Source organism: Podarcis cretensis (genome assembly GCF_951804945.1).
Source record: "Podarcis cretensis genome assembly, chromosome: 8".
Classification (NCBI taxonomy): domain Eukaryota; kingdom Metazoa; phylum Chordata; class Lepidosauria; order Squamata; family Lacertidae; genus Podarcis; species Podarcis cretensis.
Window position 1 is genome coordinate 60,496,688 of NC_137177.1, and position 27,912 is coordinate 60,524,599.

General features: G+C 44.2%; 1 protein-coding gene across 1 annotated transcript; it reads left to right on the forward strand.

Annotated features, from left to right (window-relative positions):
* On the forward strand, positions 1 to 27,912 carry N4BP1 (NEDD4 binding protein 1). Its single transcript, XM_079988762.1, has 7 exons — positions 1 to 464; positions 12,975 to 14,665; positions 22,720 to 22,850; positions 23,832 to 23,928; positions 24,968 to 25,075; positions 26,330 to 26,437; positions 27,453 to 27,912. Exons 1-7 carry the CDS (start codon positions 165 to 167, stop codon positions 27,784 to 27,786), a joined length of 2,769 nt encoding a protein of 922 aa, XP_079844888.1. The 5' UTR covers positions 1 to 164; the 3' UTR covers positions 27,787 to 27,912.

Here is a 27,912-nt window from a genome sequence, read left to right on the forward strand (position 1 = left end):
TTAGCGCTTCCGGGGTGTGGGGCAGGGCGGCGGGGGGAGTTTCCCCGACGGGGTTGTTGTCCTGACTCCCTCGCAAGGCCTGAAGCGATGGGAAGCGGCAGGGGCGGCCGCCGCCAACAACGCTCCCGCCGCCGCCGCTCCTCCGACCGCTCCTCGCCGCTGTAATGGCGGCCTTCACTACGACCAGCAACGAAGCCGCTGCTGCCGCAGGCGCGCTGCCGCCGGAAGGTCTCGGAACCGAGCCGGTGCTGGACGAGTTCACGGCCCCGGCGGAGAAGAGCGGCTCCCTGGAGCGGAGCCGCGCCAGCATCGAGCGCCTGTTCCGGGTCCGCCTGGCCATCCTGGGGTCGCTGAGCAGCGGCGGTTGGGCCGCTCTAGATCTCGGGCAGCAGCAAAGCGCCGCCGCCGGGCGCAGGATCTGGCTGAGCCTGCGAGGCCAGCGGGAGGACGTTCGGGCCGCCAAGGTATGTTGGGGGGGATGTTAAAATCTTATTTATTTTAATGCATTCATCCCTTATCATCTCTCCAAAGCAATTCAAGATAGCTTATCCATTGTTCGTTGGTTTGTTTATTTCCTTTACAGACCAATTTTCTACTCCCAAGGAGCTCAGTTCTCCTCCCCCCCCCCCTTTCATCCCCATAGCAACAACCCCCGGGAGGTAGGTTAGGCAGAGAGGGAGTGACCGAGTCCCCAAGTCACCCAGTGAGCTTCATGGCCCAGTCGGGGAGTTTGAACCCTAGTCTCTTCTTTTTTTTATAATAATATTTATTAAATTTTGTATAACCAATAAAAAACATACATAAAAACATAATATTTTCCATTATCCACATTTCATTCTCAACTTTGGACTTCTCACATCTCTTGTTCCTGCTTTCTAAACATAAATTTTACCAGCAAATTATTAACTCGTCTCTTCCAGGCTTCTGCCTGACACACCACTACACTGCTTGCTCTTTGTCCTCATAACAACCCTGTGAGGTTGTAGAAGCAGAGGACATCCAGTGCAGATGAATGTCGAGGGTTCAGGGCAGATGAAATAAAAGCTTTCTTCACGCAGCGCATAGTAGTAGGCATGCAAGGGAGGGTGTATGTGTATTTAAATTTTACATGAATATCCCACCTTTCCTCCAAGGAGCTAAAGGTGGCAAATACACTTTACTTCCTCCCCAATAATCCTGTGAGCTAGGTTGGGCTGAGAGTGAGTGACTCGCGGAAGGTCACTTAGTGAGAGCTTCATAACTGAGTGGGGAAATTGGCTTCCCAGCTCTTAGTCCAACACTGCACCACAACAACTCTGGACGGCTTCTGTTTTAATAGGGCTGTGATATATTTGTGTATATAGGAAAATGATTTTGATTCAGTGGCAGAACATTTGCCTTCATGTAAAAGCGCCTATCTTCAAACCCTTCCATCACAAAGCAGGGGTGGGAAAGACCTCCAACTGAAACCATGGTGCTAACAGTCAGTGTTGACAATATAGAACCAGATGGGTGAATGATCTGACTCAGTATAAGGCAGCTTCCTGTATTTGTGTATTTGTGTATAGCTGAGGTAGGGAGGCTGTAGCCTTGTTGCACTACAGCTCCCACAATCCCTGGCTGTTGTCCATGTTGACTAGGCTGATGGGAGTTGGAGTCCAACAACGTATGGACAGTCACAGGCTCCCCCGTCCTTGGTATATTGTGTGTGAAATATGAGAGAGAGAAAGCGCAAGCCATGCTGGGTAAGACCAAATGTCTCTCTAGTCCAGTATCACCCGCCTTGTCTCTGAGAAGCCTACAAGCAGGACTTAGGACCTTCTGTGTGCAAAGCAGATGGTGTACCACTGAGCTACATCCCTTCTCCTTATAGATGAAGGCAGGAACCCTTTCCTGTTGTTGCTTCCCAGCAATTGATATTGTTATGGCACCATGTGTGTAAATGGTTCTCTTTATAAAAAACGGATATGACAGCTTCCTCTCCTGGGGGCTTAAAATCTAAACTATACACAGGGAATGAAGGATAGGGAGGAATGAAGGCCGGGGAAGATTGTGATATTTCAACAGCATGTGCTTTGGCTTAGTTACATTAAGGTATAGTATAGGGGGATGATCCAAAAGTTTCCTGGAAAAAAGAGACATTATGATATCTGAGGGGACGTAGGTGGCGCTGTGGGTTAAAGCCTCAGCGCCTAGGACTTGCCGATCGAAAGGTCGGCGGTTCGAATCCCTGCGGCGGGGTGCGCTCCCGCTGCTCGGTCCCAGCGCCTGCCAACCTAGCAGTTCGAAAGCACCTCCGGGTGCAAGTAGATAAATAGGGACCGCTTACCAGCGGGAAGGTAAATGGCGTTTCCGTGTGCGGCTCTGGCTCTGGCTCTGGCCAGAGCAGCGATGTCACGCTGGCCACGTGACCCGGAAGTGTCTCCGGACAGCGCTGGCCCCTGGCCTCTTAAGTGAGATGGGCGCACAACCCCAGAGTCTGTCAAGACTGGCCCGTACGGGCAGGGGTACCTTTACCTTTTTATGATATCTGAACCTGGAGGCTACACATAGCCATTTTGACTAGTAGTTGTTGATAGCCTTACTGTGTGTGTGTGATGTAACACCTGTTATTATATCATAGCATTAAAGCAACCAAACAGCTCTGCTAACAAGTAGATTATGATCCCAGTGCAGGTATAGGCAAACTCAGCCCTCCAGATGTTTTGGGACTACAACTCCCATCATCCCTGACCACTGGTCCTGTTAGCTAGGGATGATGGGAGTTGTAGTCCCAAAACACCTGGAGGACCAAGTTTGCCTATGCCTGTCCTAGTGGGATACTATCTTACACTGGTTTACAATATATGAAAGTAAGGTTTAACAAGCCAATCTTCATTGGGTCATTCATTTCCGTTCATATAGCATACACATCCAGATCTGTCTGTCTGTGCACACACAAATAATAGAATTTAGTGTGTATGTATATATTACTCATTTTGAGTCCATGAGATAGGGTGGGGTGTAAATGAGTTTCCTTCTTCCTCATTCAAGTATGTGTGTGCATACGTGCTTGCACATATAGACATGCGGAAAAGGGATTTATAGAACACCCCATCTTAATTACCTGGGTGAGGTGTATATATTTTACACCTGACAAGAGAATGGTTTTTGCCCACCCTTACCATAAGGGCTCAAGAAGGTTAATAGCTTCAGGTACAATAGAACATGATTATAATTCAGTGGCCTTAAGGCCTTGAGATAGAGTACAATGTGTGTCAACAAAATGCACATGCATCTTATTGTGTGTATCTAAAAATACAGGCAACTACTGTTTTATGTTTATCCAATATGCGTGGATGGACTGATGCATGCTCTGCTGACACGCAAGGTGGTCAGGATTATGATCCCCACACAAAACGTGGCTCTTTAGTTAAGGCGAACTATATGTATTTGGGTGTGTAGAAAATAAGCACAAGAGGGATATATTTGCTTTATAGCATGCCTTATTCTCAGGGCTCAGGGTGAGTTAGAGCCACTCAACAAGTGTGAGAAGCCTGCTGTTTCAGGATGAGCTGTTGCTATGTAAAATTTTGTAATGAACAAAGGTCATGAATCTGCCTTGGCAGCATCCCATCAATTTTAACAATTTTTAAATGTTAACACTCAGTTGGCACCATGTTAACTTATCTCCTTTTCCGGGGTCCTCAACAGCATGATCTACAAATTCAGGTGCTGCTGCCACCTGAACTAAAGCTTGCTGTAATGGGAATTGCTTTCAGGGGAACTGCCAAGCCTTCTCTATTGTAATCTTCAAAATCAGCAAAATACTGTTTTCTTCTGCTAGATTTTTTGAGATTTATAAGGTTGCCCTCAACCAGGACTGTATCCCTCTGGGCATATGATACTAGCAAGACGCTGACCATCAATCTGGGGACTCAGTGTACGTTTCTTGATACCTGTTTGTACTTCTCAGTTACACAAATATTTGAGTATACTGTGTAGAGGGAGGAGGAAGAGATTTCTAAAAAAATAATAATAATGCAGTGGAACAGGAGCCTGAGCTGGTGGCTGGCCAGCAAGTACTTAGGGTGCCACTATCACAAAAAATAAGCATGTGGGTGACAGATGGAAGGAGAGAAACATGTGGCCTTGATGGTGCTGCCCTTCAGCAGTATTGTATAGTCATTTCTAGTTCCACAATTAACTGGCAAATCCTGGCCCATTATGAATTTCCAAAGATATGGGGCCAGCACTTGCCAATTAGTTGTAGAACCTTGTTAGGAGCAATTTGTGGGTTGTGGAAATGGTGCCAGCCCAATAAGAAAAGAGAGAACTGCCAACACACAGTGCCCAAAATGAAGGAGGCGAGGGAGACAGGAAAAGCTTTGGAGTGATTGCTAGTTGTTAGGTTGGAGGGGCTTGAAATTTGGGCCACCCATCGGTTTGCAAAATTGTTATTTATGTTTTTATGCATGGAATAATATATATATTTTTTTGCTTCAGCCAAATAAAAGATTTTCCTTAAATGGTACTGTTCTTGAATGTATGGAAAGAGATATGCTTATATATCCCTTTAAAAAATAAAAGAATTATAGAGAAGCCGCTTAGTGCTTTATATAGGGGACATACTTGGCCATACATCCTTATGAGTGTGTCTTGCTTTCCTATCAGGCAAGTACTGTATTTTTCGCCCTATAGGACGCACTTTTCCCCCTCCAAAAATTAAGGGGAAATGTGTGTGCGTCCTATGGGGCGAATGCAGGCTTTCGCTGAAGCCTGGAGAGCGAGAGGGGTTGGTGCGCACCGACCCCTCTCACTCTCCAGGCTTCGCGCAGCTCTCCACAAGCCGTGGGAGCCCACGCCGGGCTTCCGGAGACTTCACGCAGCTCTCCGCAAAGCGCGGGAGCCCGGCGCTGGGCTCCCACGGCTTGCGGAGAGTTGCCTGTTCTGGGGGCTGGGGTCAGGGGAAGCTCGGGCTTCCCCTGCCCCAGCCCCACGCCTGGGGGGGGGATATTTTTTTCCCTTTATTTCCCCCCAAAAAAACTAGGTACGCCTTATGGGACGGTGAATCCTATAGGGTGAAAAATACGGTAAATTCCTTTCCTTTCATACAACTTATTCAAGTGTTTGGAACTAACATAATGGGGGAGTTGCCTTAGGACTTTTAGCAGTGGGGGAAGTGTACATTTTCTGGGTAGGAAGTATACCTTCCACTCCTTCCTCTCCCCCCCCCCCCGGCCAAAAAACCCATTCGTGTTTGCCTTTGTGATCAGGTTTTGACAATTGTTAGACCCCTGGTTTGCCTAAGAGCCTAAGCATTTGGCATACAAAGCATTATAAAAATAGTTGCATGTACCCTGAAATGGGAATCTGTTTCCCTAAACAGCAGTTTTCTCCACACACACACACACCCCTCTACCACTCAGCATAGGCACAAAGCATAGACAAGCATAGTCAGTAGTCAAGAACAGCAGGTGTCTAAGTCATCTGGAGGGCTCTAGGTTGCTAAAGGTTGTTCTGCACTGACTCCAGTGGCTTCCTGGGGTTTCAGGCAGGTAATTGAACCTGGGCTTTCTGCATGCAAAATCACTGAACTACAATCCTTCTACCTACCAAAAATAAGGTGACATGAATATTTCTCCCCTTCCTTGTGTCAAGTGAGGATTAAAAAATACTTTTTGACATAGAATTGTGTGTTTTATTGTTCAGATGGAGGGACAGGTAGGCAGGTAGACCCCATAAGTTTGAATTTATAATCCTCAGGCCTGGCTACATAACTGTCCATTCTTAGTTTGGAAATACTTTTCCAGCCCTGGACCAAAGTAAGAGAATTGCTTTGCTACCACAGAGTTAAGCAATTCTCTTTCAGTGTGAGCTATTGTACTGTCTCTAGATTGTGGGAAATAGGAAAGGTGATCAGCCCACAAAGTAATGACATGGCTAAACCACAAATAAGTTTTACACAGGATATATTTATAGTCACATGCAACTTCTTTCAAAACCCACAGAATGACACTTGCTTTACTCCTTAAAAATATTCAATGTGTCTGAGGCTTTTGCTGTTTTTGCCAATTACAGCTGTCCCTTGGAAGTTGAACGGAATCCGTTCCGGAAGTCCGTTCGACTTCCAAAACGTTTGAAAACCAAAGCGTGGCTTCTGATTGGCTGCAGGAAACTCCTGCAGTCAATCGGAAGCTGTGCAAGCCCCATCGAACATTCGGCTTCCAAAAATAGTTTGCAAACCAGAACAGTTACTTCTGGGTTTGCGGTGTTCGGGAGCCAAAACATTTAAGAACTAAGCTGTTCAAAAACCAAGGTACGACTGTATGTAAGTTTGAGTTCAAACCCAGGCTCATTCTAGATCAGCAGAAGAGCTGCTCAGATCTTCAGGAAGAGGCCCTTTCACACATTAAGGAGAGGCAAACACAGGAATGCCACAGAAATATACCTTAATATGTTGATAAGCATAGCTGTGTAGTACAAATTTACAAGCAGTTTTTCATGCTTACACTTTACACGGTTAGTTTGTAAATCAACCTAAATGTGTTACAGGAAATGGCCTTAAGACTGGATTGGGGAGAGATTCACTGCATGTTCAAAGGAATTTTTGCTCATGTGTTGGTTGTTCTGTGGTAATATGAAAAATTCTAAAGAGTTAGGTTATTGGATGGTTTGTTTCAAAATATCTCTACCCTGCCTTTCTGATTTCAGCCCCCACGGTAGCTTACAAGACAAAACACTTAGACAATAAAATCCTCATTAGCAATATTAAAACATAAAACTGATAACTAAATAGCACCATTAGAAGAGGTAACAATAAAATCAAATGCAATGGAAAATAAGTTGGTTTTAATTATGTTAACCCCACACTCAAGCTAATAAGGCATGCAGAACAGCATACATAATGTTTTGGATCACTAACCTTTTGAGACCCATGGGTACATTTGGCATTTTGAGCGACTGCTGTGATAGCTTCTCCCATCCCCACTCGAATGAATATATAAATTATTTGTGTTTCCATGGAGGTTGGGTAAAAGCTGGATCCAGTAGAATTAAAACATTTTCACTTGAATATGCATGATTTTACACAGGGCCCTCACCACCATCAAATTAAAACTCACATTAGTAGACTACACTGTAAAAAACCCCCACAGATTCACTGCTTGCTAGCACCACTACAACATGGATCATCATGGTTTTTAGAGAAGATGACAACAAACCAATGGCAAACTAAAAAATGCATATATAAACACAGAGGTGACCTGTGGTTTGAGAGAATTCCTTGTAAAATTATGAGGAAGCACCATGACAGAACTGAAAAGAACTGAATCTGTGACTTTTATGGTTCAGTTAATGAGATCTGTGATTTGGAGTGGAGTGAGGGGACTGTGAAAAAATGATGTAATTTCAATATAATCTCTTTTACTAGATCTGGATTCACCCCCTCCTTTCTCTCCGAGTCACATTTCTATCTCTCCGGCACTATGTTATTATTCTTGCACTCTCCCTTTTGAATCCAGCAAGCATTCCACTCCTCCCCGATTATTCCCTTTTTCCTTCAGCTCCTATTTCCCTCTTATCCTTTCAGTCACTCCCCTTTCTGCTCAGTTTCTCAGCTGCCTGTCTGAGCCTTGAGAAGCACACAGAGCTAAAAGAGGAAGTGGCAAATAGTATTGCTTACCCTACTTTCTCTGGCACCTTTTTGTGCTTTGAAGGAAAGGCGCCTTGCCACCTCATCATAAAGAGGCTGGTGAATGCAGCAGGCACTGAGGTTTTGTGGGCACCAGGAAAGTACTCGAGGATGCATGGTGCCCGCAGGCACCATTTGGCAATCCCAACCTAAGGTAAATTAAGAGCAGTGGCATACATTTAAGAGCAGTAAAACTTGTGTGTGGTATTTAAATAGCCCATCTGAAGAGGTGGAGGTGCTGACAGTTGCCTTGCTGGCGGCTCCTCCTCATGTTCACAGGGAAGTTGCTTGTAATGGTGTCTGTGACAGAAGGGAGATGGTGGAGCAGCAGCTGTGAAGATGGCCATGACAGTCTCCCTGACATATTTTGCTCACAGGGTGATTAGGTTTAGTTGGCACAGTTGAATATAGTTAGGAAGATTATTTACAGGGTATTCTGAAAATGAGATACAGTGGTGCCCCGCAAGACAAACACCTTGGAAGACGAAAAACTCGCTAGACGAAGGAGTTTTTCGTTTTCTTAGCCGCTTCGCAAGACGCATCTCCCTATGGGCTTGCTTCGCAAAACGAAGCTTGCCCCGCAAGCTCCGGGGATAGCGGGGAAGCGCGCGCGCCTTCCCCTCTCTCCCCGGACCTCTTTTGAAGCAAGGGGCGGTGGGGAGAAGATTGCTTCTCCCCGTTGCCAGCCCCGCAATCTCTGGGGACGCGCGCCTTCCCCTCTGTCCCCGGACCCCTTTTGAACCAAGGGGCGGCAACGGGGAGAAGCGATTCTCCCTGCTGCCCCTTCCCTTGCTTTAAAACAGGTCCACGCGCCTTCCCCTCTGTCCCCGGAGATTGCGGGGCAGGCAACGGGGAGAAGCAATCTTCTCCCCGCCGCCCCTTGCTTTAAACAGGTCCGGGGACAGAGGGGAAGGCACGCGGCGCTTCCCCTCTGTCCCCGGACGGTCTCCATAGGAACGCATTGATTGATTTTCAATGCATTCCTATGGGAAACCGTGCTTCGCAAGACGAAAAACTCGCAAGAAGAAAAAACTTGCGGAACGAATTAATTTCGTCTTGCGAGGCACCACTGTATTGTTGCAAAAAAAGGGTCTTCTTTCTATCCATATGCACCAACCTAGTACCCAAAGGCAGAGGCACTAGAGCACTCAGGCGAATTAAGTTTTAAGCCCAACAGATTCATGCAAGGATACTGTCCTTCAGATACCTCAGCCACTTAAAACTTTATACAGCCGTACCTTGGAAGTCGAACGGAAGCCGTTCCGGAAGTCTGTTCAATTTCCAAAATGTTTGAAAACCAAAGCGCAGTTGCAGAAGCCCCATCAGACGTTCTGCTTCCAAAAGAACATTCAAAAACCAGAACAGTCACTTCCGGGTTTTGATCATTCAGGAGCCAGAAGGTTCAAGAACTAGGCTGTTTGACTTCCAAGGTATGACTGTATGTTTAAAAAGCAACTTTCTGAATTGCATCCAGAAATGAATTGGGGGCTTGTGAAAGATCCTGAAATGCCAGCATATCATGATCATCTGGCAAAAACTCATTTATGACCTCACCACAGCATTCTGAACCAAACAAAGTTTCTGAATAGACAGTCATCAAATACAGTTGTTTGTATGATGCATTGCAGTGACACACACATTTCTGTGTGCAAGTTACCTTACAGTAAAACACGCATTTCTGGTTTCCCTTCTCAGTACTCTCTTGGATGTAGGCACAAGAACAGCAATGCAAAAGAGCACGGGATCTTTTCTTTTTGCCTCAAGCAGTTGCCCAATTGTGGGTTTATTACTAAGAAATATACCATGCTATTTTTTTTTTAAGGGGTAAAACCATAATGTTGCAATTTGTATTGTTTCCGTTGTTTATAAGTAACCTCTTCAAAACTGTTAAAATTTGTGTTGGGGATATTAGTATGAGAAGTACAGGATAGGTCCTTTAAAAGATGCCCCGTGGATACAGAGTACAGTGGACGCTCGGGTTGCCAACGTGATCCGTGCGGGATGCACGTTCGCAACCTTCAGTGTGCGTGATTGCCGAAACCCGGAAGTAATGCGTTCCAGTACTTCCGGGTTTCAGCAGTCCATAACCCAAAAAAAACACAACCTGAAGCATGTGTAACCCAAGGTATGACTGTACACATGTTCCATGAAGCCTCTTTTAAAAGACTCACCCTGTACAACTCTGTCTGAATGCAGTACAATACAATACAATACAATACAATACAATACAATACAATACAATACAATACAATACAATACAATACAATACAATACAGTAGTATGTGCTCATGATTTGAATATATGCTGCTGGACTTTATTTCTGGAGTTTATATTAAACTTTTTGTTCTCATAATCTGAAATATACTGTTATGTTGAAATGGTACTAGGGCATGCTTGTCTTCTTCTTCTCTCTCGCTCTCCTAGGACCCACAGTTGCAAACTAGGGATAGATGTGACAAGGAGAAAATGGCATATTTGGTAACATGTCATTGGACTTCTTTGGGAGAGGGAGGGAGAATGATTCTTACATAGGCTTCTTCTAAACATGTTCATATTTTAGATTTAGGAATTCTGTAGAGGCTGAGGGCCTTAGCTCAGTGGCAGAGCACATGTTTTGCCAGGTTCAGTCCCTGGCATCTACTGATAGGACTGGAAAAGACTCCTATTGGAAACTATGGAAAGCCACAGTACTAGTGAGTATTAACTACTAACAGACAGGCCTATGGTTTGACTTGATATAAGGCAGCTTCCTATCTTCTGTTGGGTAGGGTATGTGCTCTTGGAGATTGCATGTGCAAAGAAAGTTCGGTTCCTGAATGGAAATGCCCTTGGGTTTTTTGGTTGGTTTGTTTTAATAAGTCTCTTGCACCTTCCTCAATAAAGTGGTCACGACAGGGCTGCTTTTTTAAGAAAGAGGAAAAGCTCTCTTGAAAAGTGGACATAGAATGAGATCTTCCATGGAATACCTGTTTTCCACCTGTTTCAGGAAGGCCAAAAAGGTCATGGGGATTTCTCAATGAGTAGTTCATATCTTGCAGGTTGTGTAATGTTCTAAAAGAGTAAGTGATTTCAGAGCTGAACAGCTGTAAATTGGGGGGATGAGATATATTCTTGGAGGATAAGGCTATCAGTAGCAATGTAAAATTTCCAAGAATTTTGAAGGCTTGATGGGAATTGGTTTTTTTTTTTCAGGGGAGGGGGCATGAAACTTTTGGAGGAAATGGGAAAATATGCAAAACTTTTCTTTTTCAGCACACTTTACAAATGGAAAGTCACTTTGTTACTTTCAGGAACTTAAATGCATAACTTGGTTTGCCATAAAATTAACTTGTTTGTTAACATATAAAAGTATGGTTTATTCAGATGATAAATACATTCTTAGCCATTGCTAAGGGGGGACATGGTTTCAAATCTCTGCTCACTCAGGAAGCTCATTGGTTAGTCACTTTTTCTCTCAGCTTACCATTTGTCATGCGTTTTTGGGGGGCTGGGGGTTAGACCAAAGTGTAGGAGTGGACCATGAGAAAATGTTATTAACAGAGATCTGTAATGATATACAAGCTTCCATAAATACAACTTGTCTCGCATTATCAGTCTTTCCATGCAGTGTGCAGCCTTGTGCAGTTCTCAGAGTGTTCAAGGCCTCGCAAGTTCCCAATGTGAACAGTGTGACCCAGATTCCTCTGCAGTGTGTTTTGGTGTCTCTGCAGGTGCTTTACTGTGAGAAGTCTTCTACAGCATCAAGGCACCAAGTTGCTGTGGTGCTGTAGTTCACTGTACCCTCCAGGGATCTGGAGCACAGGTTTCAGAGAGCCGTGGAAAATAGTTCATGTTCCTCAGGCCCAGCAGTAGCTCCTGTGCAGAGCAAAAAGATGGGGAAATAACTGAACGTTCATTGTGCCAGTAACGAATTCTTATTCACAAGACCCCAGCTGGCTCATTGTGTAATGTTGCTGTTCTTAAATTGGTGGCAGAACTTGGCAGCGTCATTGCTGTTGTTGAGCAGTTTCTGCTTTTCTGGCCCTTTTCTATTTGCTGGTGGCGAAACAGGGTTGACCCAAAATAAAGGCCCTTTTAAGGGTTCCAGTGTGGCCTAAGGCACCCCTGCATCATTTCGTAAAAATGTGTAAACCCATCCATCTTCAGGGCCAGGAAGCTGGTGCATAATAATAAGCAAGAGGGAAGGCCTTTGCAAGGCTGCTGTTGCATGTCACAGTCAGGAATTATCGTATTTTTCACTCCATAGGGCGCACCGGACCATAGGGCGCACCTAGTTTTTAGGGGGGGAAATCAAGAAAAAAAAACTTGTTTCCCCCCCAGCCTCAAAGAGCAGTGTATAGGCTGCACGCAACCTCTCCCTGCCGGAGGGGTTGCGCGCGGCTATGTCACAAGCCAAGGCAGCCAGCGGGATGGATCCCGCTCACTGTTTTGGCTTCCTCTTTAGCCCCGCACAACCTCTTCTTGCCAAGAGAGGCTGTGCGAGGCTAAAGAAGCCATAGCCCCGTGCAGCCTCTCGCTGCCGGAGGGGTTGCGTGCAGCTATGGAACAAGCCAAGGCAGCCAGCGGGATGGATCCCGCTCGCTGTTTTGGCTTCTTCTTTAGCCCCGTGCAGCCTTTCCCTGCCAGAGGGGCTGCGCACGGCTATCCCTGAAGCCTGGAGAGCGAGAGGGGTCGGTGCACACCGACGCCTCTCTCCAGGCTTCAGCGAAAGCAACGCGAAGGCTTTGGAGCACAGAAGGAGTGCTCCCTCTGCCCTTCGGAGGCTTAGCATTGCTGTCGCTGAAGCCAAGGAGCCTGCATTCACTCCATAGGATGCACACAAATTTCCCCTCAATTTTTGGAGGGGAAAAAGTGTGTCCTATAGAGCGAAAAATATGGTGCATGTGTACACATTGGGACCCTGAAATTCACCTGTTGGTGGGTGATTATAGTTAGGTTTGGAGGAAGTGCATCCTTTGAGCTCATCTCTGACAGGCTTGTTCTAACCAATGTGGTGAAGTTAACCTTAGAACAGGAGCTGTCAACCTTTTAGATCCAGGACACACTTCCAGTTTCTGAATTTCTGCTTGCCTACTTCATTTTTTCTCCCTTTCTTATCTTTAAATAACAAATAAAATAAAATGGTGATGGTGCATACATGTATATAACCAGGAGGTGACTGCCAGTGATTGCAGTATATTAGGTGACCCTTCAGATCCTTGATTGACAGATTTGCTTTGAGTGATGTTCATTTCAAGGAGTGAGGGAAGTGAATTGTGTTGCAAGTAGTTATCTGAATTAAAAGATGCCAGTTTCTCTAATTTTTCTTTCCTTTTTGTTGTAGGAATATATTAAAGGAATTTGTGAACCTGAATTAGAAGAGAGGGAGCATTATCCCAAAGACATGCACTGTATTTTTGTAGGAGCCCAGAGCCTCTTCTTGAACTGCCTTATTCAGGGGACCTGTGCTGATATTACTGTTGTGGAGATAGGGACCCTGAACATTAAGGGTGGTGCTGAACCTGTTGTCATGGCCAGAAGCCACGTTCAACAGTTTGTGAGTCTCTTCAGAAACAACACAAGTCTGCTGAACAGCAGAGAGTCAGAAGTGAAAAAACAGTTTAAACAACTTGTTGAAGCCCATGCGGATAAATATACAATGGACTTGTTGATCTTACCAAGCTCACTGAAGAGAGAACTACTTAGCCTTGCACAGAGCGAAAGCCAGAAAGCAGAAGGTAAAAATGTGGACCCTGCCAATTTTGATGGGACTCCAGAACTTCTTCCCAATGAAATACAGAAACGGTCTGCAATGAACAGTGACAGCAGAACAGGTCACGAGGAAGCAAGAAACAATGCAGGTACCCCAGTCACTGAGTTAGCAAAGCAAATGGACACTCTCTTCCCTGATGCTCCTGAAAGACATTTCTTACCTATAAATGGACTGAATTCCTTAGAGACATCTGCATGCAAAGAGAGGCAGTCATGTAAAAGGAGGTCATCAGATGCTGAGGAAAGGCTACCAAAGAAACAGTTTTCTTTAGAAAACAACGTAGTAGTGGTTGATCTGGTCACTGATGAAAGCAGCGAGATGGATGGTCCGGGTTTGAACACTAAAGAAGGCGATGAGATAAGTGAGGAAATGGAATACAACATTTTGGTGAACTTCTTCAAAAGCATGGGCTACTCACAACAGATTGTGGAGAAGGTGATTGGAGACCTCGGACAGTTGGCTGAGCCTCTACTGCTTTTGGAAGAAATTGAAAGAGAGAGCAAAAAGGTCCCTGAAGAGAAAGACCAGGTTGATGACCTACATTGGACTGCTGGGACTTGGGCAGAGAAAGATAAAGGTAGCTCTAGCAGCAAAGGCCAGCAGGACCGAGGTCTGAAATTAAAGCAGCCAAAGAATGCAGAACAAAACATGACCTCTGCTCCACGAGCACAGTGCAAAGTTGAAGGCAAACCGCATATATCAAACAGTGAAAACCAGACTCCTCTTTCTGGAAGCCAAAATCCACAATACAAAGGCTGCAGTAAAGCAGTCTCAAACTATTATTATGAACAGTCTCGTATTTCCCAAACAAATGATATAGAAAGTGACGGTCATGTGAATGCTTGTGATAGTATGCAAAGGGTAGTGAAAGGCAGGAAACCGAAAGAGCCCGGCTTGGTAGCAAGGGGTGGCTCGGAGACTCTACACCCACCAGTTGAGAAAGAAACTATGGTTCTTCAGGCATGTCCAGACCCCTCATCTGCGAAGCATGATCAGCATGGACAATGTAATCCTTTGCAGCTTGGAGCCAGGCAGTTCCCACCCCCAAAAACAAATCATCTCCTAGAGCATCTGCAAATGACTGCCCCTTCCTCAGAAAGGAGAAAAGGAGGGTCATACAGTCATCATGCTGACCCTTCAGTCACTGGGATTCAGAGGTTTAAAGAATCTTTGAAAACACCATACAAGTTGGAATTGAAAAATGAGCCAGGGAGAGACCACTTAAAGTACATAGTAATAGATGGCAGCAATGTTGCAATTGCGTGAGTATTGATGACTGTTGGGTTTCAGTAGCATTTCAGAGTGAAACCAGGTGTGGGAGGGGGGCCGAATTACAAAAAAGTGCATGTATTTAGAGCCAGGTGGGGTGGGGAAGCAGATTTTACCAGGATTTTATCAAGATCCTTTATTAGGCATAGCAAACCACACATTATCAAACAGACACCATATACAAATTGTGCAAAATACGAACACATAGCTTTTCCTGGTGAGAGGTGTGGGAAATTTAGATCAGACTCTATTCTCTCTCCTTTTGACATGTTGGACCATTTAAATGTTCTGTAGCGATGAATAATATCCAGATATCTAAAGTAAAGAAAGCCTCTTGTTTTGTACTCCAATAGTTAAATGAAGATTGGCCAATGAGATGGCCAGACATGAATTTCTTAACCAGAAAAGCATTGGCAATATAACCAAAAGCTCCCTCAGCATGTGCCAGTCTGGAATATCCTGTTTGATTTCTGAGCAAGCCAGCTGTAGCACACTCTTAAGACATGCACTTCAGTTGTCACTCGTGCTTTCTTTATGGTGCTTGAGTTATGTGTCCTCAGCCAGTTCTTTACCCTGTTTTGGACTTGCCTCTTTTCACAACCATCATGCATGCTTAAGCTTCACTGAGGAATATACTGCAGGTTCAAATCATCCCACTTGTGTGAATGAAAGCTACATAACGATTGAGATTGTTCCTTGTGCTTCATATATGTTAGCTTAATCATCCTTACAACAGCACTATAAGGAAGGTCATATTTTTATTAGTCACAGCTCAGGTGAGGGTGTGAGTAGGTTGCTGAGGCCACCCAGTAAGTTCACCTTTGAAACAAGATTTGCGCTGGGGACTTCCAAGCAAACAGCTTACATTCATTGTTGCTATGCTTCATGGACTCTGTCATATTTGTGATACGTGTTCATATTTCTGAAGCTTTCTGATTAACCTCTGAAAAGTCACCATCTCTCAGCCTTACCTGCATGAAGAGTTCCTTGTAGGAAGGGTGGAATCCAGTAGCAGGGTAAATATAAATTGTCGGACTATTTGTCTTTTGTGAAAAGTGTGAAGAGGAAGGGTTATCGGAGGCATTTTAGACATGGCTGGGAAAACCTGAAATGTTTGTGGCCAGCATTTTGGAGCTGGATTTCTTTTGGTTTTTTTACATGTTACATTTACTTAAGGCCCCATATGATAAGGGCTGTCTTACAATTGAGAGCCCTTCTCCACATTGCCGGCTTCAAGATTTTGGGGGGACTTTGAGCAAGATGCTTTCAGTTGCCAACAGTTAAACAAGACGAGGCAGAAAATTCCTCCTCAGTCTTCTCACCTTTCTAGTTGTCCTGTGCAAAGTGAGGATTGCTGTGTGAATGAAAGAGTGGGCACTGTTGGTCTTGGGGTGTGGCAGATACCCTCTGCTGCTCTTAGGGCTCTTTGACCTTGAATTGCTGAGTCTACTGTCATTCGCTTGCATTTCATGACCTTGAGTTCTAGTTTTACTGGAGAGAAAGAAAATGCTGTCTCCACCTCAACGCATGCCATCCTGTAGCAGCTTCTTTTGTAGTATGGAGCCTTCTTTCCTCTTACCTGTAGTATTGAACTAATGCCAACAATAGTCTATAATAATAAATCAAGATCATGTATACACTTGCCCCTCCCTCTTAAAACTAGGGTTATTATCCAGTTAAAGACATATTAATTAGATGGGTTTTAGTTGATAGGTGGATTCAATTTCTGTTCAGCTAGTAAAAAAAAAATATAATTCTAAAACACAGTGCATGTATAGATGATGCATGCATGTGTCAAGGACACCACCTTAGAGCCATACCATTTTGTTCAGTGGAAATGTGGGAATACTTCTTTTGTTTATGGTTGGCAGTTTTTATAAGTACAGTACTTGCATTCAATAATATACGTTGTTGTTTTTAAAGACTTGTAGCGCCCTAAAGACTAGCAAATTGATGATGGCATAACCTTCCATATTATCCTAGTTATATGAATACATGCAGAAGCTGCTACTTAACTAATCGGGACACATTCCTGGTCCAGTTTAATCAGAATATTGCAGCACTGACTTAAAACACCTGTAAGACCTAATTTCCTCTTCTACTGTATGCCACTTTCTATAACTGACTTTAGAACAGGTTATTGCAGGACAGTTTTGTTTTGTTTGTAAATCATAGCAGTGGGGATTTGCTTACCTACCAAAACACAGAATGTAAATAATCTTTGGTTAACACTGGAGAGCCTCTTTTAGGTTCACTATAACAGTTGCTCCAAATTTGGACCCAAACCATTGGCTATTGAAACAAATAGATGTTACACAACACCACACTTACTGTTGGGCAAACCTATTTCTTTTGATTGTGTTGGCACAAGGAAATGATGCTGCAGAATTATTATCATTTATTGTATTTATATTCCGCCCTTCCTCCCCAAGGAGCTCCTTTTTAACCGTAGGATCCCTGCATCATCTTTCAGTGAAATTACAAAGTTAAAATTAAAACTAAGCCATGCAGTAATTCCAAAATTAAGAACCTATGTGCATCTTAACAGAGATCAGATCCAGCTGCTAACTTGCAGCCCAAAAGCTTCCTGAGAGAAAGAGAGAGGTATTGACTACTCCAGAAAACCACAACAGACCTTTTATATCCAGACTAACAGGCAGGTAATTTCAGAAGGAAGGTGTTACAAGAGGTCATTGTGACCTCACTAGATGTCAACCTCACCCCTGAAGGCAGTGGCCTTCAGGGTGGAACTACCCATTGCATGAATATATGTGTAACAAAAAAAACCCGCCCTGATTGCTGAATTTCCTAGGGAAGGGAAATTTTGAGTAGAGAAATTCTGGGTGTACATCCTGAATCCTGTCTATACCTTCAACACCAAATTGTTTTCCCAACGCAAGCTGCCTTTCCTCATTCCAGAGAATTTCCAGAGGCTTGTTTCTTCATTCCAGGGATTCATTTGGAGAGAACCAAGCAAATGCTTGGAACACGAGAGAGAGGAGAAATTAAGTACCCTATTCCCTAGTTTTGTTTTTCTTTTGCAAATCCCTCTCCCACTGAAAGAAAAACATTTTCTGGGAGTTTTCTTCCTCTCTGAGGAGAAATATTAATCATATTCTTCTAAATGAATTTTCAAGTGGCAAGAGCCCTTTTCAGGCATTCTACATCCAAGTAGAATAAATACACATTGGGGACTAGTGTGTTGGCTCTGCCTCCCCATAGCTAGTCTGATTGCCCTTCACAAGGTGGAGGATGAAGTTCTGAAGTGGGGATTTCTGTGGCCTCTCATTGAGAAGAGTAGGCTTTGCATTTCAGAAGATCACCCTCCACCTCATGGAATGCACCTGGAACAGCAATGGGGGGAGCAAAGCTAGCACACTTGTCTCTGCTGCTGTGCTTTTGTGATGAAGATGATGCTGTGGATTTATCCTACTGTAGGGGAAGCAGTAGTTGGGGTTTTGTTACACGTATCTGTTGTTAGGCCTTTGGATCAAGGCCTCTCTGGATGATCTCCACATTAGAAAGATACCCATAGTATTCCTCAGGTCTGTAATTAGAAATGTGCCGAGGAAGCCAGATAGGGGAGGTATTGTAGAACAGATGAAACCTAAATACAGGTAGCCCAATATGTTTAAATCTGTATTAAATACCAATATAGACTAGAGTTTGTAAAAGGAAAAGGAAAGGAAAGAATCAATACTTGTCTGTTATTCCAAGCCCCTGTAGTAATCGACTAGAACAAATTTACTTGTTAGTGTGTAATTGGGTAGACTTTTGCCTCCATGTTTTCAGGACCAGAAAAGAGGTTTGGAGCCATAGGGCTGTATCTGAGAGCAGGGCCAGTGGCTTGGGTGGACATGTCCTTCTGCTCAGCCAGTCAAACTGTCCACTGCCAATGATGTGGAGCTTCCCTTTCAGCCCACCAAAGAGGCAGACAAAAGTGCCGGTGGCAGCCAGTGGAAGTGTTTGATGAAGGAAAGGCTGGTCTGGCCCAGGGTCTGTTGAATCTGATGCCAGTCACACTGCCAGTGCATGGTGGCATCAGGCCTGATTGCTATGCCAGCTCCTGATTGTAGCAGCAATCATCCTTTTCTTCTCCCCCTCTACGTCTCCTCCCCCCCCCCCCGGCTTGCTGCTGTGCAGGGCTGCAAATGGGCCATGGCCCTGCCCCTCCACAAAACTCTGCTGGGTAGTGGCCATGGTTTGTATTGCAGGGACGAGACTCGCTGAAATTAGTTGACTTAAGTTCATCATGATTGAGTAGATTCATTGAGATCCATGGACAGAGTATACCCATAGTTGAAAGACGAGAATTCAACCAGGGTCTGGGTTATCCCTGAAGGGCCAGGTTTCTCAGGGGTTACATCCATGGTGCTCTTCTTCATTCCCTACAAAGATCAAGGCAATCTCCCTCAACTGTGCAAGTGTAAATTTGTCAGTGTGGTGTGGAATAGTTGATGGGATATTAACACCACCAAGTTCACTATCCAAAAAGCTAAGGGGCCAAGTTAGGGTAGTAAATATGAGGCTCTTCCAGTGTTGTTGGATTCCAGCTCCCACAATCCTTGGCCATGCTGGCTGGGGCTGATGGGAGTTAGTCTGCTGGCCACTCTTGGACTAAATAAGGTAGCCTGTGTGCTGTCAGCACATGTTGCCAAGGCTGTAGTGCCTCACCATACTGCTTTTTAAGCTGAACAGGGGGAGCAATTTTCAGTTGTGATACTGCAGGGAGGGGGCAGTCTGTAATATGGGGGTGTGGAAAATGCACCATTGTGAAATCACTGGACTCCAGAATAAACTGCTATTACAAAGGGGGAGGGAGTGCATTAAAAATCCGCTGATGTGAACAATTTCTTAGTTCTTCAAAAAGCTCAGAAAATAGTGATGTAAAATGAAAGTCACAACTATGATTCATCTTAAATTCCAGTTTTTGCCCAGACTGGGACTAATGGGGAAGGGTATGCAAATAGTTGACACTATGTAATAATTCTATGCATCATGTTTTAACTGTGAACTTATTAAAGGAAGTGTGTGGCCTTCATTGGGTATTTTGAGACTTTTGCAATGATCACTGAAGGGTGGATATCATGCAATGTGTAAACCAAGCAAAGTTATGGTGTGGTTTTGCCTCTGCCATTAGTTCATGATTTATTTTTTCCAAAATTCTACATCTATATACAAAAAAATAATAATAATAGTAATAATAATAAATTCCTTCCAGTAGCACCTTAGAGACCAAGTAAGTTTGTTATTGGTATATTGGTATGAGCTTTTCTAAGGTGCTACTGGAAGGAATTTATTATGATGATGATGATGATGATGATGATGATGATGTTTTGACTACGGCAGACCAACACGGCCACCTACCTGTAACTATTTCTGTATATTGCACCCTCAATTTCTGTTTATTTATCCTTCTCCCATATGCACATAAATAGAATAAACACCCATCTGATGGACCCCTCCTGTAACTCAGGATATTGTATAGAGAAGTCAGTGGCTTCTAGCCAAACAAATAGGATCTGCGACAAAACGTTGCAATGTAGTGTCAGGGTGTCAGCATGCCATGCCATCTCCCTTATTTTCTCCTTTTCACCTCTCAACACAGAGTCCACATTCCATGTCCCCGATCATGCTTGGTTCTTGGTGGACTGTTCTTCAGATTCCTGCTTTAGAAATATAATAATAAAAACTTTATTTGGGTGCACTTCCGCAGACCTTGGTGTTCCCCCAAGTCTACTGAATCTCTTTGCAGAGAATCATGCTATTTTGGCTATATATGGGCCCACACTTGTTGAATGAACTTGGTATTAATCCTTGAGATAATTATAGCTAGAAGTTACTTCCAGGTTAAAAGGGTCACTGATTATCACTTGCCGGGGAGCAACATTGCCTCATTCTCCTGTGGACTTCATGGGGCATCTGATTGGCCACTGCAGGTCCCGGAAAGCTGAACTAGATTGGACTTGAACTGCTCAAGCATTGCTTGCCCTTATGGTCTTTGAATGTAGAGGGATAGGCTCCAGGCTGGTAAAGTGTAGAAAATTCTGTTCCAAAAAGCCATGATTAAAATACTGTGTGTTGGTATGTCAGTCATGATGCTTCATCCAGTCATCCTTGCCCATCATACTTTGCCAATTCTCCAACCCACTTGAGTTGCAACTCCTGCTGAGAAGCAACAGGCAGCTTTGTCTGAGGACAGATATTTCTATTGCAACTCTGCATTGATTGGCTCATTTTGCTGCATCCAGGACAGAGATGTGGTTAAATGCACCTTTGCAGTGGAATGTTGATTTGTAAGGGGTCAGGCCTGAAGTACTGTCTCTTACAGAGTTTCTGAAGGCAGCCTCCTCTGTGGATTGATCGTTTGGGCTCACATAATTTCTCCCATTGCACAAGTGTGTCCTGGTGCAGGGTTTGGAAATTATACCTGAGCAAATCTTCCAGGGCTTTTTCCCAAGGGGGAAAGAGGAAATAAAAGAAGTAGGTGGTGGCAGGTGTTAGTCTTTGGGTTGTGTAGCAAGACAGTTCATATATTGCTGCAAAGTGCACATGACAGCAACTCTGAAGCTTCAGTGCCCTGTTTTCTTAGACTGCATCCACACTGGACATTTCCAGCACATGACTTCCCCCAATGAGACCAAGGAAGTGGGTATGTGGATGGAGCGTATGCAACCTTAGTTTGGTATAATGGCCTTCAGCCTTCCCAGTACCAAAGCCCACATTTAGTACAACATGGGGCCTGTTTTGCCGTTTCTTTCTCTATATCATGACCTGGCCTTGGGCAAGCTTCTCTTTCTCTCACCTAATCTGCCCCTTGTTGCGTGCTGAGCCTCGAGATTGTAACTAGCTTTGAAGCATACCAGGAAGGAAGTCTAAATAAACAGAACTACCAAGAGTGAAGCACGTACAGCTGGTTTATTTTGTTCCTCCCAGTTACTAAGCTTGCAGTCCCTCTTCTGTTGCAAGGACATGAGTGTGCAATAAACATTTTAACGAAGAGTTATTACAACCCTCTTAGAGATCTTGAAATGTTGTGATTGACTATAAGGCTAAAACTACAAGATAATAGTCACGTGGGGTTTTTTTTCCTTGTAAAACTCCCTTAAAAAAACAACTGCTGCTCAGGCTGCAATCTCTAATGCAAAGTTGGTGTGTGTCGGGGGTGGTTTTGGACAGTTTTCCACCTCCAGAGCAACTTCTCTGACTGCTGTTTGGCCCCATGGGAGGGAGAATGTTTTCTCTATGGGGTCAGAAGGGGTTGCTGTTTCAAGTAAGTTGTTCAGTTTTGGTGTGCCACAAGGAAAGTAAATAAGATGGTGGGAATGAGACACCAATGGGCCTGTGGGAACCCTGCTTTAAAAACCTTGAAGTAAGACAATACAAGAGAAAACAACTTTGTTTTTATGTAGCACTGAGCGGCATAGCATAGTATTAGCTTTGCCAAGGGAGTTCCTGCACAAACATGACTGGTTACATAAGCCTAAATGTTTCTCTGTCACGGGTTAGCGGCAGCAGGACAAACAAGGAGAGGAGAAAAATTATTAAGGGGCAAGACAAGTAGAAAAGGGGGCAGTTTTCCATGGCTCTTTTGAGCTTTCCCATGTAGCTGCTGGAGCAGGGAGCTTTTTCTACTCATGGGGGTTTCTGGCGTGATCAAGGACCTTGGAAGATGGTTGCCCTTAATTGCATGGGAAGCCTTCCTGACTGAACATGGAGAAGCAAGACATGGTGCCCGGGGGAGGGGCGGTCCTACATAATTTTTCTACTTATCTTTCCCAACTGACTTTGATATAAATGACTTTGATATAATGTCCTTCCAGCACCCAAATTCTATAAACCTTTAGATTGGCTACCCCCCCCCCAAAAAAAATAAAATAAACCAGTGAGGAGTACCGTTGGTGGACTGCATCATTTGATTTGTACAAACAGTTCACTTCTTATCTTTACATGCTTTTTCATCTTGTATGTTTAGCTGTTGATTTCTTGTAAAGCAGACTCTGATGATTAGCAAACATTACTCTGCTCCTTTCTTTCCTTTCTGCAGCCATGGTCTACAGAAAATCTTCTCATGTCGGGGAATTGCAATTGCTGTTGATCACTTTTGGAAACGTGGCCACAGAAAGATCACTGTGTTTGTCCCACAGTGGCGAACAAGGAGAGATTCTAACATCACAGGTAAAAGATTTAATGGGATTGTGGTTGCTTTGAAGTTTCAGAATTCCCATCTCCTGTGTTCAATTTTTATTTACAAAATGACACTACTGGAAGTAAGCTGGTACCTAGTAAACAATTTGGATTTGTTTAATTTTATATATAAAATAAAAAGGGGCACAGGTGGCGCTGTGGGTTAAATCACAGAGCCCAGGGCTTGCCGATCAGAAGGTCGGCGGTTCGAATCCCCGCGGCGGGGTGAGCTCCCGTTGTTCGGTCCCTGCTGCTGCCAACCTAGCAGTTTGAAAGCACAGTGCAAGTAGATAAATAGGTACTGCTCCGGCGGGAAGGTAAACGGCGTTTCCATGTGCTGCTCTGGTTCGCCAGAAGTGGCTTAGTCATGCTGGCCACATGATCCCGAAGCTGTCTGCGGACAAACGCCGGCTCCCTCAGCCTATAGAGCGAGATGAGTGCGCAACCCCAGAGTCGGCCACAACTGGACCTAATGGTCAGGGGTCCCTTTACCTTTTATATATAAAATGGCACATCTTCCTAACATTCTGTCCTGTATGAGCATGACCAAAAAACTGGATTCTGGGGAGGTTGTACAAATGAATGAATGGGGCTATACCATTTTAGTGAGGAGCTCCAAGGGCTTGCTGTTCTTTCAGCCTCTTTTTCTCCCTCCCTCCCTCCCTCCCTCCCTCCCTCCCTCCCTCTCTTTCTTTCTTTCTTTCTTTCTTTCTTTCTCTCTCTCTCTCTCTCTCTCTCTCTCTCCCCCTCCCCTCCCCTCCCCTCCCCCATCCCCATCCCCAGCTCAGGGATAACAAAACAGACCTTTGTAAAAGTTAGTATAATGGGCACTCTTTGAATGCTCTGATTCACTTAATGTAATAGTGCATTGCAATAGTTACTTTTCTGCCAAAATAAAATCCTGCACAAAACATCTGTTCTTTCTAAACTCAGTTCTTTTCAATGTGTTCTTTTTTATTTTCGTTTTAATAGAACAGCATTTCTTAACCCAGCTCCAGGATGTTGGTATTTTGGCCCTCACCCCTGCAAGGGTTGTATTTGGAGCCAGGATTGCATCTCATGATGACAGGTAAAAAGAGTTTGTGTACCTGATGGACAGTTATGCGACTCCTAGTTCTTCTCAAGAGGAGCCATTTATTGAGTTGGGAAATGGGATACGCATCTGTTTTGTCCTGTTAACATATTATTATTCTGTATTGCTTTTAAGATAGCATACCTTTGTGAGATGTGGAGACTTAATATACGTCTCCAGGTTCTGAATGTGAATGTATGAAGAAGCTATTCTAGCGACTTCTTCATACTAAGAGTGGGCTCTGCCACTGAGCTGTGGTCCCTTCTCCAATCCACTTAACCATCTCACAGTTTTGTTACCTCTTTTCCCTGCATATGCAGACCATGCTGAAGTGTTGAACAGTCACATGTCATTCATGCACATCTGATTCAGCTCACCGTCAAGGAAAACTGTGTAGTGTAGACTTGCCCTGTTGTTCTGCAGACTGAGCACTGTCCCTGTGTGTGTGTCCAGTTCTAAGTTGGTACAAAATGTTGCTGATCACCCTCTTTATTTTTTTAATGTTTGAGTTATTTCATACATGATGCATTTGCATTATTTAGAAACCTTTTCTGGAACACGTTCATTGTTATCTTGCCTTAATTTAAGAATTAATAATGAATTTAATTATAAACCTATAGCCCAAGTTTCCTAATGGATATAATGCCTGGAACAGGATCCAAAGATCTACTTTGCATATTGTTTAGTCCCAAGCCTTCTGTGAAACAACAGATGCTTGGTTCTTTTGTATGCTGGCCAGCTTAGATTTAGGCATCCCCAGAACAATATATGGTCTGCAGCACTGTAATAATAGTAGTAGTAATAATATCATCATCCTCATTTCCCATCCAGGCCCTGACCATACCCAGACCTGTTTAGCTTTAGTAAGGTGGCCAAATCATCAGCCACCTAGGAAGCACAGCAGCTGCTTTCCTGTGTGACTTCCAGCGGGTCACAAAACCAGGATTACTCGATCCACAGTAGCACATGGCTGCTTTGTTGCCCAGAAACTTATTCAGTGCAAGGATGCTGATTCTCCCAACAAATGTTGTTGTAGGTTTTTGCTACATCTTGCTGAAAAGACTGGAGGAGTTATTGTCACCAATGATAATCTCAGAGAATTTGTGGATGAGTCCACATCCTGGAGGGAGATTATTCAAAAGAGGTAATGTGTTAATTTTGTTCAGTTACAAAAACGTGCAATGGGCAGGTGGACAAGTGATCGGTTACAATATTTAGTGGGGGGGGGGGTTGATAAAAGTTGCTTTGGCTTAATCACTTAATTTAGTCTTATTGATTTTGCCAGAGATGGAGAACCTTGTAGCCCTATAGTTATTGGGCTCCAGACTTCCAACACCCATTATCCTCAGCAAGCACGGTCAGTGGTCCGGGGTGATGGGAGTTGTAGTGTGGCCACAACCTGAGAACTACAGGTTCCCTGCTCCCGTTTTATGTTGAGGTGGTTGGTGTTCCCTATCCAATTCTGCATCTTTCTTTCTCAGGTTTGTTTTTGGATTTGGGGCACAGGGCAATTGAATTGCCAGTCAGCTCTCTACCATGGCTGGAACATGAATGCCCTGGTGGCAAAATCCCATCAGCACACATTCACCAGCTTTATAACCTGAGAGAGCTCATATTTAGTGAGCCACTTCCAGATAGAGCAGAGGGAAGCTTGGCCATCATGTGTCCCCAGCGCCTCACAGGCAAACTCCTGAAATCACTCTGTTGAAACTTCTTGTGGATTTTTAGATTCTGAGACTGTGAATGGCATCATTACCATATATCTTTGCAATACAGTGTGGAACAGGTGATTGGGAAAGGACCCAATTCAGCAAAGCAGTGTTTGAACTAAAGCTCTCCTAGGACTGGAACTGCAGTGGATTTCTGTGAGGCTGGATTCCGCCTGCTGAATTTGTGCTGCCCACAAGCATTGAAGTTCAGTAGTAAAGTGCACATGTTGTATGAAGAACGTCCCAGGCTCAATCCCCTGTGTGTCTCTGCAGTTAAAAGGATCTTTGATACTATAGCTGGGGAAGACCTCGGCTCAGGATCCTGGAGAATTGCTGCCAGTTAGAGTATAGCAGCCTTCCCCAACTTGGTGCCCTCCAGATGTTGTTAGGCTACAACTCCCATCATCCTTATTAGCCATGGTGGCTAGGGCTTATGTGCTTGGATTCCGGTTGTACGGAGAGCATCAGATTAGGGAAAGGTAAAGAATGGATGACTAGGTAAACCTCTGGTCTCATCAGGTTTAGGACTGTTTCATGATTTGATAGTGTCCTGCCAGACAGCCCTCCCCCCAAAGAACACCAGCTGTATGTTTGTATAGTGTGTGAATGTTGAGATTACTTCTGTCTATAAATCTGAATGTTGCTTTCCTTCCTACTGCTTTTCCTCACTGCCTGTTTTGGTGTTGCAGGCTGCTGCCGTACACTTTCGTTGGAGACTTCTTCATGGTTCCCGATGATCCTCTGGGACGAAATGGACCAGGAATAGAACGTTTCCTTCAGGAGGAAACCCGTTTCAGGTAGAGTACCCTGTGGGGCTTAAGGGAAAACAGATGCCACTATTGAATCAAAGCCCTTTGTGTGACTGAGAAGGTCATGAGATGTAAATCACACCACATAAGACCTTAGATAGGAAGAAGCAGTGGTTTTGCAGGAGGAATTGCTTGTCGTCAGTTACCACAGCTATCTCTGTGTGGTGATGCCAAGTACGTTTGTATAACATTGGATTGTAACACCGAGAAAAGGAAGGCAAGTGTTCTGGTAACATCTTTTGATGTTAGATTGTGGTGGGTCACATGACGACATTGGACACACTGCAGTTGGAGCTGTGATGCACTTTCATGAATAGCTGGTCTGCTGCATCAGCTGTTAGAAGATCTGCTGCTTGGTTGCGGTGGGCACATGGAAAGTGCTTTGTTACCTGTGTCCGGTCTGCATCTGGGAGGGGCTCAGTTCTTTGTCCTTTATCATGTAAAGCTTTATTGTGCTTTATTGTGTTTAAAGGTCAGGTAAAAATGACTTGCATAAAATGTTGAATACATAAGCAAAGCAAGGTCTAATCTGAACTGCTGTTTCTATGCTATGGCACTTCAAGGTTAGAAAGTTCTGTAATTGTATTGGTGACTTGTAAAAGTCCATCAAATGCAGAGGAATATTTTATTATGATTAAATGTGTGCATCTTCCCTTATCACCAGCCATATCAAGATGATGATGATGATTTTAAATGACAAATGTGGAAAGAGACAACTTGAAATGTCAAGTTACTGTGTCATCCAGAGTTCTTTAACAAATTTAAACCTTAAATCAGGCTTCCTCAGCCTCGTCCCTCCAGATGTTTTGAGACTACAATTCTCACCATCCCTGATCACTGGTCCTGTTAGCTAGGGATGATGGGAGTTGTAGTCCCCAAACATCTGGAGGGCCGAGTTTGCCTATGCCTGTTTTAGAGCATCTTTCTTTTTAGACCCCATGGAAACACAGGAGATGGTTGTTCTCTTGCCTTCCTAGTTTGAAATGTTGTTTTTGTTCTCCAGAGGTGTTCCACCCCAACATGGCCATGGAAGTGGCAGCCCACCTCCTTTTGGGACATCGCATTTCCTGATGCCAACTGATGGTAGCGGACAGTTGCCAAAGAGCCCGTTACCTGGTGCCGTACCTGCCTTGACTATGTTTCCACCAGCACCTCATGCTAACCCAGCCCTCCCCCCGCATCCAAGATCTACTGCAGAAACAATCCACTTAAGAGAAGCCTTGAGAAAAATCTTCCCTACGTCCGAGCAGAGGGAGAAGATAGAAGAGATACTTGCCCAGCATCCCCACATGAGGGACATGAATGCCCTGTCTGCGATGGTGCTTGATTTGGGCTGATGCACACAACCGCAAAGCTTTGGATTCTGCAGTTTGGATTGTTAATGTAAAGATGCATACGAGCTGGTGTTAAGCCATCTGTGAATAGTCAAAACTTAATCCTTTTGTATAAAAAAATTGTTAATA